Below are 13,284 nucleotides of genomic sequence, written 5' to 3'. Positions count from 1 at the left end.
TTTTACTTTTGACGAAGCGCTTGGCGCTTGTATTTCCAGCACTGACTTATATATATCAGCATCTTTTACCTTACAGTCTTTTCCTTTCCTTTACCGCACTTGTTTTATTTTACTTTACTTCCAGTACCGACCAAAAACTTTTGAGATAATATTGCACCCCTTCCCTTTATTGTTTTACATTCTGTAAAGAAGCATGCAATTTATTTAGTTGAATCATCTCAAAAATGTTTTCAGAAATTTATAACTCTGTTTTCTTAAAAACCTTTTTTAAAAAAAGAAGAAGGAGAATTTGATTTAAAGAGGCTAAGTGAATTGTTTCTTCTTTACAGAATGCCTCCAACAAGACATACTCGTGCCAACAGCAACCCTGAAGGCACCCACAATACCAATAATAACAATGACAACCAGAATGTCAACACAGGCACAGTAGATCCTGCTGTTGCCCAACTAATTCAAATTTTGGCCCAACAAACTGCTCACTTTACCCGACAACAGCAACATCAAGAGAATCCTAGGGTAAGTTTTAAAAATTTTTAGGCAGTTCATCCCCCAGAATTTAAGGGCTCAGCAGATCCCGTTGCAGCCCAAACATGGTTAAAAGAAATGGAAAAGTGTTTTGTGTTTGTTCCAGTAAGTGTAGAACAGAAAACAAAGTTTGCCAGTCATTACTTAAAGAATGAAGCGACATATTGGTGGGAATCTGTTAAGAATATGGAAGGTACGCTTGAAATTACTTGGGAAAGGTTTAAAGAATTGTTTCTAGAGAAGTATTTTCCTAGGTTTCTTCAGGATCAGATGGAATTGAACTTTTTAGAGTTGAAACGAGGAAATATGTCTGTGGTGGAGTATGAGAATAAGTTTGCGGAATTGGCCAGGTTTATGCCAACTTATGTAGAGACAGATAGGCAGAAAGGAAAGAGGTTCCAGCAAGGTCTGAAGCCTTGGATTAGAAGCAAGTTAGCTATTTTGCAATTGGATACTTATGCGGCAGTTGTTGAGAAAGCGATGATTGCGGAGACAGAAAATGAGTTGTTCCAGAAGTCTAAGGAGAATAAGAAGAGAAAGCTAGACAATAGAGAAGGACTATCTTATCAAGGGAGATTCCAGAAGAAAGGGAAATTTCAAGCAGGACGAAATCCTAACTTTAAAAAGCTGAACATAGGCAGTAGTGGTCAAGGTGGACGTTTCATTATGGGAAATCAGGCCAATCAGCAGAGGCCTTCAATACCAGAATGTCAGATATGTGGCAAGAGACATGGAGGAATATGCAACAAGTTGAACGTGGTGTGTTTTAAGTGCAATCAGAAAGGACATTATTCTAGGGAATGTCAGAATCAACCAGTGATAAGAGATCAAGCAAATAAAAGCTCAACAAGTAAGACTCCAAGCCATAGGATATACATGTTTTAAATGTGGAAAGTCAGGACATATGGCTAGAGATTGTAAGACGTCAGCCCCTGTTAGTAGTGCACTCAGGATCATGGGAACTGTTCCAGAAGTGAATGAACCTCCTAGGGTAAGAGTTTTTGATATGTCAGTGAAGGATGCTATTCAGGATACCGATGTGGTAGCAGGTACGCTAAACGTAAACTCTTTAAATGCTAAGGTGTTAATTGATTCCGGAGCCACTAGATCATTTATTTTTCAAACTTTTGTTGATAAGTTGAATTGTCCGGTTGAATTGTTAAATGAGGTTATGAATGTAGAGCTAGCTAATCAGGATTGTATTCCCGTTAATCAAGTTTGTCCTGATTGTGAAATCGAGATTGTAGGAAATAAGTTTTGTGCCGACTTGATACCTTTCAAGTTGGGGGAATTTGATGTAATCTTAGGAATGGACTGGTTGTCTAAGCATAATGCGCAGATAGATTGTAAAAATAAGAAGGTGATACTAAAGGCACCAGACGACAAGGTAATAACGTTTAGAGGACAGAAGCAAATAAAGAAGTTTTTAACCATGATGCAAACAAAGAGGATGTTACGTCAAGGATGCGAAGCTTATGTTGCTTATGTAATTGATAAAAGTCAAGATCCAGTAAAACTTGAGAATATCCCAGTAGTAAATGAATTCCCCGATGTGTTTCCCGATGAGTTACCAGGGCTACCTCCAGACAGAGAGATAGAATTTGCAATTGACTTAGCACCTGGAACGGAGCCTGTATCTAAAACCCTGTATAGGATGGCACTTGTAGAGATGAAAGAATTGGCAAAACAATTACAAGAATTATTGGAAAATGGAGCAATTAGACCGAGTGTATCCCCATGGGAAGCACCAGTGTTGTTTTGAAAAAGAAAGAGGGAGGTATGAAGTTGTGTATAGATTATAGATAGCTTAATAAACTTACTATCCAGAATCAATATCCTTTGCCCCATATTGATGATTTGTTTGACCAATTGAAAGGAGCCAGATACTTTTCTAAGATTGACCTTAGGTCAGGATATTACCAACTGAAAATCAAAGCTGAGGACATACCTAAGACAGCTTTCAGAACTAGATCTGGTCATTATGAATTTCTAGTGATAGTCGTTGGATTGACAAATGCACCGGCAACTTTTATGGATTTAATGATAAGGGTATCTAAGAAATATTTGGATAAGTTGGGATTGTTTTTATAGATGATATTCTGATATATTCTAAGACAACTGTGGAGCACGCGGAACATTCAAGAACCGCCTTAGAAGTGTTAAGAAAGGAGAAATTGTATGCAAAGTCTTCTAAAGTGTGAATTGTGGTTACAAAAAGTTCAATTTATAGGACACATAGTGAGTCGTAAGGGAATCAAAGTAGATCCAGCAAAGATTGAAGTTATAATGAATTGGAAAAGGCCAAAGATCCCCACAGAAATCAGGAGTTTCTTAGGGCTAGCAGGTTATTACAGTAGAATTGTACAAGATTTCTCAAGGATTGCAACCCTACTAAGTTAACTAGAAAGAATGAAAAGTTTATATGAAATGAAAAGTGTGAGGAAAGTTTTCAGAAATTGAAGAAAAGATTAGTATCAGCACCAGTATTGTCCTTTCCAGATAATCAAGAGAACTTATTGATTTAGAGTGATACTTCTCATAAAGGATTAGAGTGTGTGTTAATGCGACATGACAGAGTTATTTCCTATGCATCCAGACAACTTAAACCTTATGAACAGAGGTACCCACCCATGATTTGGAATTAGCAGCGATTGTATTTGCACTGAAAATATGAAGACATTATCTATATGGAGAGAGGTGTGAGATTTACACAGATCATAAAAGTTGAAGTATTTGTTTACTCAGAAAGAGCTTAATATGAGACAAAGAAGATCGTTAGAATTGATTAAGGATTATGATTGTATGATTAACTACCATCCAGGAAAAGTCAATGTAGTCGCAGATGCTTTGAGCAGAAAAGAAAGATTGAATGTGTTAACTATGCCTAAGGAGTTGTGTGAGGAATTTTTTTTAGAAATTAGAAATTGAGGTGAGAATTTGTAAATCATCAGAGATAGTAATGTATACTATGATCTTCCAGCCAGAGCTATTAGAAAAGATTAAGAAATGACAAAAGGAGATAATGAATCAAAATGTAAACAATTTGGCAAAGAGAGAGTTATGCACATAGAAAGATGATCAAGGTATTCTTAGATTTTCTTCAAGAATATGGATTCCACCTGTGACAGAGTTGAAAAATGACCTCTTGCAGGAAGCACACAATTCTAAGTATTCAATTCATCCAAGCAGCACTAAGATGTATAGAGATTTGAAGGAGAACTATTGGTGGCCAGACATGAAAAGAGAGATTGCAGAATAAGTGAGTAAATGTTATACGTTTCAAAGAGTGAAAGTAGAACACTAGAGACTAAATGAACTATTGCAACTTTTAGAAATTCCAGAACGGAAATGGAAGCATATTGCTATGGGTTTTATTGGAGGATTGTCAAGGACAAAAGCAAACCATGGTACCATTTGGGTTATAGTAGATAGACTAACCAAGTCAGCCCAGTTTCTTTCTATCAATGAGAGATTTTCTTTGGACAAATTGGTTCATATGTACTTGAAAAAAATTGTAATTCGTCATGGAGTTCCTGTGTCCATTGTATCAGATAAAGATCCATAATTTAATTCAAGATTCTGGAAAAGTTTTCAGGAATGCTTAGGAACTAAATTGAATATGAGTACGACATATCATCCACAGACAAACGGCCTAAACGAGAGAACTATTCAAACGATCGAGGATATGTTACGTGTTTGCGCAATCGATTTCAAGGACAATTGGGATGAACATCTACCTTTAGTGGAATTTGCACATAACTATCATGTGAATATTGGAATGCTCCTTATGAAGCTTTTTACGGACGCAAATGTCGATCGCCAGTATATTGGGAAGAAGTCGGAGAACGCAAAATACTTGGACCCGAATTAATACAACAAACAAAGGAAATTATCGAAATTATTCAGAAGCGACTAATTGCAGCACAGAGTCGTCAACGAAATTATGCAGATCAATCCCGGAAGGAGGTAGAATTTGAAGACGGAGAAGCAGTGCTACTAAAGGTATCATCATGGAAAGGGCTATCCAGATTCGGAAAGAAAGGCAAGCTAAGTCCCCGATATGTCGGGCCATTCGAAATCTTGAGGCGTGTTGGCAAAGTAGCGTATGAATTGGCATTACCCCCACAAATGGAGCATATTCACAACGTCTTTCATGTATCAATGCTTAAAAAGTATAATCCAGATTCGAAGCATGTGATAGAATATGAGCCGGTAGAACTCGAGGCAGATTTATTTTATGTAGAAAGGCCAGTGGAAATCCTAGATAGAAAAGGAAAGGTGCTAAGGAACAAGGTAGTTAACTTAGTGAGAGTACTGTGGAGAAACCCAAAGGTTGAAGAGTCAACTTGGGAATTAGAAAGTGATATGCGTGAAAAGTACCCTCATTTGTTCACCTAAGCGATTCTGAGGACAGAATCCTTTTAAGGGGGGAAGGATGTAACATCTGGGATTATCCGTGTAATTATTTTGATGATTAGTGAATATTATGTGAATATTATATGAATTTCTGTGAATTAATTGTTTCCTGTTATATTAATTTGACTGCTTAATTATAATCAGATTTGGGGTTTCTCAATTTTTATATGCTCAGTACAAAATATAGTTTATTTAAACATTTTCATATTGATTTATGTGTTGTTATATGATTTTATGATTGATTTATGGATTTAATTGCGTATATTGTATTTAATTATTAATTATTCTGATTTTTCGAAAACCGTCAACCCGTAACGGTACCGAGATTTTACTTCCCGAAAATTTAGACAAAACTCACCTTTAGCCTAATTTGAATATTCCGGACACTTTTCATGTTTTGACTTTTTCGATCCGGAGTACGGTTTTCCCCGGAGTCGGTCCGGCGGAGCTTTTCGGGCTTTTAATTACCGATAATTATCTGGTTGTCTCGATATACGTGAAAACCAGATATTTTGATTATTATATTAATTCTTTTATCATAATACGTGCAAATGGGACCCGCATACTAATGATTGATTTAAAAAGCCCCGTTTTAATAATTATCTCGAAAACCGGTACCGATTGGACCCGCTTTATTAGTATTAAGCTATTAAACATCGTATTTTCGTGTCATATATGATCCAAAGGGGTATTAATTTTCGTAACTATAAATAATCTTAACCGTATTTTATTTCATTCGGGAAATCATAATATCAGTTAAATACGGGTTTACCCAGAGAGTGTTCTTCGTGTTCTTGGAATTCAAACGAAGAATCGGAAGCGTTATCGGACTCAGATTTCAGTGTTCAAGTATCCAAATCGAAGGTTTTGAGGAGTAGAATCTGATTTTAGCATCAAAAACATCCAGAGATTATCAGGTGAGAATCTATTAAGGGTTTTTAATTTGAATTAATTTAATTAAAATTAGGGCTTTTTGATATTGAAGATGTTTATGTGATTTCTTGATTGTATGTTGTAGAGAATTGAATTATGATCATTTTGGTATATCATATGCATGATTTGGAGGTCGGTAACATAGTTAATTTTAGGTTTCATTTTCGAAATTGAAAATTAGGGTTAATATCACATGGCATAACAACACAAACAAGAAACACATAATAACAATAATCAATAATCATAATAAAGCACATCCACTATTATAGCCCCGGAAAAATCAGCTTCGAATTCATCCTTCGTCAGAATCCAGATCTGTCCAGAAAACTTCGAGAGCCCGTTTGGAGGCCTAAACGGCCTCAGAATGCCTCGAAAAACACCTTCGAAATCACCTCAACCAGGGTTCTGCCGTCTCGTTCTGCCGTCTCCGAAAAGTGCTCATTCGCCCAAATCGGACATCGTATGCAAAAGTTACGCCCAAAACAGTGCAGCACCCCCGAAACCCTAATCGCAGCAGCGGAAGATCCTTGTTTCTTGCAGCCCCGTTGATCAAACAATTACATACTAATTGTACAGACGAACCAGCCTATTCTATTACATCAGATCATAATTTAAAACAATTACAAATTGAATTACAAGATTAAACTATCACGATCAACCCTCGTGATTTACAACAGCCACGATAAACCACGTGGAATCCAAACATAACAGAATAATTAAAACACGGCCATAATAGTGGACAACAACCTGCATCACAGAATCACTATATACATGCATATATAATCATGACATGGACTACATATCATAAATCGCAGAACCGCAACCTCGCTCTGATGCCATTGTTGGAACAATCGGACATTGGCCCTGCGTTTTATGATACTAATTAAAAGTTCGAACAGAATATTAACCTTAATCGCTACGGCGCAAGCGATTCAAATCCACGTCTTCTGCTGTATTCCTTGATTCTCCTTGGACGAAGTGTGGCCTTCGATCTCCCAAGGTGTGCCTCTCCTTAAAGCTCCGAAAACCCAAAACCCTAGCTGTCTCCTTGAGAAAAACGTCTGCCTCTCTCTGACTCTAGGATTAATTCGTTTTGGTGTGTCTTTCAGCTTTAGGAGAACGAGAATATATATAGGCTACAGCAGGGATCATGGATCATTAGGTCAGGCCTTCCAATGACATTCCGGGCCAGGCCCAATGTCATTAAATATTAATTCTATCCACTAAAGAACTAACATTTGCACTACCTTTCCTAATTCCGTAAATTAATTATTTAATTCGGCTCCCATATTAATTGCTTATAAATTCCCCATGTTTAAGATATCGCATGTCCATTAATTAAATTAATTTCTGACAATTAATTTAATTAATATCTTTTATCCTTGATCATCCACTCAATCTTATAATTATGCAAGAACAAATCTGCCTGCAGGACTAAAGCATAATTATCTTTATGAGCTTTCAAGAGGACATCATCACCCGAATATATTTTTCGGACACGGTTTCCTTCTATAGTCAATATCCCACTATGTATATAATGTCATTGCCCAATACATAAATTCGTAATTTAAAATAAATTACTTAATTTATGAGTCAAGGCATGTGCATTAAATACAAGTGTCAATCACTATATCCGGATTAAGAACTTAAGCATTAATAACATCATAGAATCTTAGTTCTTTATTGTCAGAATTAAAGAAACAATTATTCTACTATTTTGATCCCGTTCAATATACACAAAGTATATAAGTATTATTCAATAGTCAAGATAAACTATTTCCAGATAATACTTCAGCCGTTCCAGTGGTTTGTCTAACACCACTACGACTGTGAACCTTTATTATATTATATAAGGAGTCTGGCAATCTAATCTTCTGCTATCCCATTTGATACTAGATTGTCTACAATATATAAACGACAATATATAATATAAGGAGTCTGGCAATCTAATCTTCTGCTATCCCATTTGATACTAGATTGTCTACAATATATAATATAATATACAGACAATGTGAAAACATGCATTCAAGATTCTCAAATAATTGTTATATACTTCAAACGAATATTTTAGTATAACCCTAACATTTCCTTCAATTATATATTGTATCTGTTGTGATTATTTAGTGAGCTTTCTGATTAAGCCCTGTGACCTATTGAATTATAGCATGGATTATTTATCCAATTGATTCTTGAACCTTCAACCAGATTCCTTGAATTATAATATGGATTATTTACTTTATTGATTCTTGAACCTTTGACCAGATTCTTTGATACCTGCTACGAAACCTATTTCAATTGTAGACCTTCAATTCTTGAAACTTCTAAATGATTACCATTTGAACCTCATTTCGTTTCAATGACATACCCTCGATATCTCAATCAGTTTATCAATTACATATCCTTCAGACCTTAACCAGTTGATCAACACCAAATAACGTCTATTATGACATATACCTTACAGTTGTTTGTTTCCTTCCATAAACCCAAGTTTCTTGATCTTAAAAGCATTCATTTATACTTGGATCCTTTTGTGAACCTAGAACCCTTCTTCATATAAACAATAAACTTTGATATGCTTTGCCATCCAATTATGCGATATCTGATTCCTTGATAAACCCTGAAGTTATTCCTCATTCCTCCTTTGAAATACAATTGAGACACTTTGAATAGAATTCTGTTTCTGCTTCAAAGTTTATTTATGATGTTGGTGTTTCTATTTTATTGAATAATATTGTTGATCATCTTGATTTGTGATAGAATTGGATAGTTTTCTAAACTTGGACCAAATGAGTGGTCAGACTAGATGAGTGGTCGCATTAGGCCAATGTGTGCCTTGGATCCAGTGATAGAGCATGGCGGGGCCTGCTCGGGGTTAGTGTCTGACTGATCAGCAGCCTAACCTTTTGTTTTTAAAAATAAACTTAAATATCCAATTCTAACTGATATCCCAAAATGAAGTTAATACCTTGGTTTGATCCTATTGAACAATGGTTATCATCAGCTTATAGTTCATATTTAAATTGTTATTGTTATACTTGCTGAGCTAGTTAGCTCACTCTTGCGATACTTCATGTTCTTTCCAGTGAAGGCAGAGAAGATTGGTAATGACGACCCTCAGACTAGTGGTAAGGCCAGGATTCCAGGCTGAGAGACGGAGGGAGCTATCAGCAGCACTTGGCTATATATATATAAACTAGTTTGAGTAACTGGACACTTGTGGCGTGTAAGCTTTGTAAGAACGATACCTTGTAAGATTTAAGTTTATATTTTGGGATTTGGGTTTGTAATAATTAAGTTATGTTGTGGCTTGTTTTACACTCTAACCTGTTGCGATCCATGGATATTTAAGGGTCATTGCATATATTATGTTAATTACAAGTTTATATTATATTGTGGACCCCAAACTTCTGACCCGGGTTTGGAGGGCGCCACAGGTTGGTATCAGAGCGACAGGTTATAAGTCAATGAAACAAGCCTAAATTGTTGGGTAGAAGGTTAGGATTAGAAATGAGTGATAGGTAGATAGAACGTTGAGAGGTGAGTATTAGTGAGAAGTAGGCTCTTGTGCTATCAGGGATTCTTATATGCGTTCTGTTATATTGATTTACAGATATTCATGATGTCAGACCCTATCATTCCTCCATATTCACAGCATTCAGACACCACAGTTAATGGACCCCCACCTCCTCAGCGACCTGAGCCTCACCCTCCTGTTTCACCCTCTTTAGAGGATGTTTTGGCCGTAGCAGCAGTGGTTCCTTCTAGAAATATACCCTCGACTTATCATGCTAGGCCTTTTATACGTGGACCCCCACCCAGTACCCCTAGTTCCACCCGAGGTTCTTCTATCCACACTTCTTTCTGTACTGCATCAGACCCTGTTCCTTATCATGAGTTTGAGGCGATGAGGATGGAGCGTCAGTACTTACTTGGACAGGTCAGAGAGATGGAGCGTATCATACAGATGATGGACCCTAGTAGAGCTGAGCGAGAGCTGAGGCAGAGGATTGCGGATGTAAGGATGAATGCGAGGGCAAAGCTTAATACAGTGGCTGAGGGTTATGGTGACTTAGCAGACTGGGCTATTTGGATGATGAGAGAGTTGGACACATTTGGAGGTCCTACTTTTCCTGGGAATTAGATGATAGTAGTGGTAGAGTGGAGGTTCCATGTACATTAGTGTGTAGTGTGTAACATGTAACGGGTCAGCAGATTTTGAGATATATATATATATATATATATATATATATATATATATATATATATATATATATATATATATGTATACTAGAATAGCTGACTAGTTGATAGGGTTGTTGTTGCTGTTGTTGTATTTTACTTTTGACGAAGCGCTTGGCGCTTGTATTTCCAGCACTGACTTATATATATCAGCATCTTTTACCTTACAGTCTTTTCCTTTCCTTTACCGCACTTGTTTTATTTTACTTTACTTCCAGTACCGACCAAAAACTTTTGAGATAATATTGCACCCCTTCCCTTTATTGTTTTACATTCTGTAAAGAAGCATGCAATTTATTTAGTTGAATCATCTCAAAAATGTTTTCAAAAATTTATAACTCTGTTTTCTTAAAAACCTTTTTAAAAAAAAAGAAGGAGAATTTGATTTAAAGAGGCTAAGTGAATTGTTTCTTCTTTACAGAATGCCTCCAACAAGACATACTCGTGCCAACAGCAACCCTGAAGGCACCCACAATACCAATACAGAATGTCAACACAGGCACAGTAGATCCTGCTGTTGCCCAACTAATTCAAATTTTGGCCCAACAAACTGCTCACTTTACCCGGCAACAGCAACATCAAGAGAATCCTAGGGTAACTTTTAAAACTTTTCAGGCAGTTCATCCCCCAGAGTTTAAGGGCTCAGCAGATCCCGTTGCAGCCCAAACATGGTTAAAAGAAATGGAAAAGTGTTTTGAGTTAGTTCTAGTAAGTGTAGAACAGAAAACAAAGTTTGTCAGTCATTACTTAAAGAATGAAGCGACGTATTGGTGGGAATCTGTTAAGAATATGGAAGGTACGGTTGAAATTACTTGGGAAAGGTTTAAAGAATTGTTTAAACCTTGTGGCGTGTAAGCTTTGTAAGAACGATACCTTGTAAGATTTAAGTTTATATTTTGGGATTTGGGTTTGTAATAATTAAGTTATGTTGTGGCTTGTTTTACACTTTAACCTGTTGCGATCCATGGATATTTAAGGGTCATTGCATATATTATGTTAATTACAAGTTTATATTATGTTGTGGACCCCAAACTTCTGACCCGGGTTTGGAGGGCGCCACAGGTTTGCTACAAAACATCTTTCTACAGCATTCTTAGGATTGAACATCTTTATCTGCCACAGGATTTGACTTGATGTGGAATCAAATCTAATCCAAGATCACCAGCGACAGTGACATAGGGACATCAGAACTTGCTGTCAAAACAATGATTGAGATGACTATGGCTTCCTGAATATGCTTTAGGTAGGAACGCTAGTGTTCTGCTGTCATGCGAGCAGAAACTTGTTGTCTGCGGAGCTTCAGCCAAAGTTTCTGTCAAGAACAAAACTTGCTACCGAGACTTTGCTCTTGTGTAGTACTATTGTCAAACATCTTGACAGTAGTAGTCTTTTACTCTTGTCATTTGTCTTCGCGCCTTGGGGCATGAACAATTTCGAATTGAACTTCTTCCAAGTATGACCATTACATTTCTGACAGAGATAAAACTATACTACAAAGACATAGTCTGGCTATGACAGTATATTCTACTTAGATAAATCTAAGTACATGAAAACGTTAAGTTGACTGCTGTCTATCACCCATAAATCCCAACATGTGATTACGCTGTAAAGGTTTTTTCGGAGGAAGTGCATTGTTGTTGTGGCTCTAATACCTAGGCTAATAGCTAATATGGAGTGTGTGTGAAGGTTTGAAGAGAAGTGGAAAGGGGTATATATTAAAGGGATGATGCTATGAGTTGTGAGAAATTCTGTTTATGTTGCTGCTAATTCTGTTTACGTTAACAGTGGAGGAAAATAACCGACGGGATCATAAAGCAACATAATTTTCCTCAATTCCCTCCGTCCCCCTTAATTGTTCACATTCAAAATAATTTATCAAACTATATTTTATGAGAATATTAGAATTGAAGGGGACGAAGGAGTATTTTATGTTACCCATTTAATCAGGTTAATCGAAAATTCGGGCTCGGGACACATATTGTGTCACTTTGGGCGGGCCGTGTAGTGTATTCATGTCCCCAATTCTCGAATCTGAACCGGTCCCCGATCCTGTCGATCTTTAAATAAAGATTTTATTACTCTACGATCTTTTGACGTTTTGTAATATATTTTTAATATAATAATAATATCTTACATATTTGATAAATTCATATTTTAAATAATATGCATATTTATAATATATTTTTTAATTAAATTAATTTAATAAATTATAATATATAATAATTTTACTTTTATATCATATTGTAAACTCTAATTCTAATTAATAATTATTTATAATAAAAATAAAAGATAAATTTTAAACTTTTAAAATTAATTTGTATTATAATATGAAACAAATTAATTAATAAAATGAATGAGATTATTGAAAGTTACAAATATATATATATATATATATATATATATATATATATATATATATATATATATATATATATATGAATACATTATATGAATCATTAATTGTGACGCTCCTAAGGCCGCATCCTGTAGATCTAGGTCGACACTAAAGATCTGGCTCAATACAACACTTGCATTTATATTAATATTATACAATTACAACTCTTGCCCCATAGATCTAGGGTCGATCATCAACAACACTACTAAGTCTAACTTGATTACATAAAAGCTAATTCGAATATAGACTGTGATTACTATAACTAGAGTCTGTACTACCAAACGTCGTTGCCTAGCAGTTACAGCTCGTGCTATGCGCCTTCCCTTTGTCTTTGTTATACATATTTCCGGGCGATTCTCTTGAGACGTGTCATATTCACTCTTTACTATTCAAAAAGATATAAAATAGATGCAAGAATGAGCACTTGAATGTTCAGCAAGTCAACGGAGCATCAAATGATAATTAACATGATATGCGAATAAAGCATAGAAAACAGTGTACATCAAAACAATAACACAATTACCACCAAATATGAGAACAAGTTTCAAGTAAATAAAATGTTGTCATGTCGCCCGCCCCTCCATTACCACCATTGCTATTTTTCTTATTTCTATTCCTACCAAATTTACCTCCACCCCCACCTCCATCTCCATCTCCACCTCACTGTCTCCACCTCCCGTCTCACCTCCAAATTCATGTAGAATAATGAAATTAAACTAGTACAAATACTTACTGATAATCGAGAATTGATTGCGCTCGAATCGAAGACTTGTGTT

General features: G+C 36.0%; 1 protein-coding gene across 1 annotated transcript; it reads left to right on the top strand.

The window, feature by feature from the left end:
* Nucleotides 1-603: 603 nt before the first annotated feature.
* Nucleotides 604-1,410, top strand: LOC135149476 (uncharacterized). The gene has a single exon (XM_064085202.1). The coding sequence runs from the start codon at nt 604-606 to the stop codon at nt 1,408-1,410; it is 807 nt and encodes a 268-aa protein (XP_063941272.1).
* The last annotated feature ends 11,874 nt before the right edge of the window (nt 1,411-13,284 follow it).

This window comes from Daucus carota, chromosome 9 (genome assembly GCF_001625215.2).
Source record: "Daucus carota subsp. sativus chromosome 9, DH1 v3.0, whole genome shotgun sequence".
Lineage (NCBI taxonomy): Eukaryota > Viridiplantae > Streptophyta > Magnoliopsida > Apiales > Apiaceae > Daucus > Daucus carota.
This window is presented reverse-complemented; position numbering and strand designations above follow the sequence as displayed.

Bases quoted from the DNA above. Each gene is read 5' to 3' on its own strand.
- LOC135149476 (XM_064085202.1), top strand. From the start codon at position 604: ATGGAAAAGTGTTTTGTGTTTGTTCCAGTAAGTGTAGAACAGAAAACA.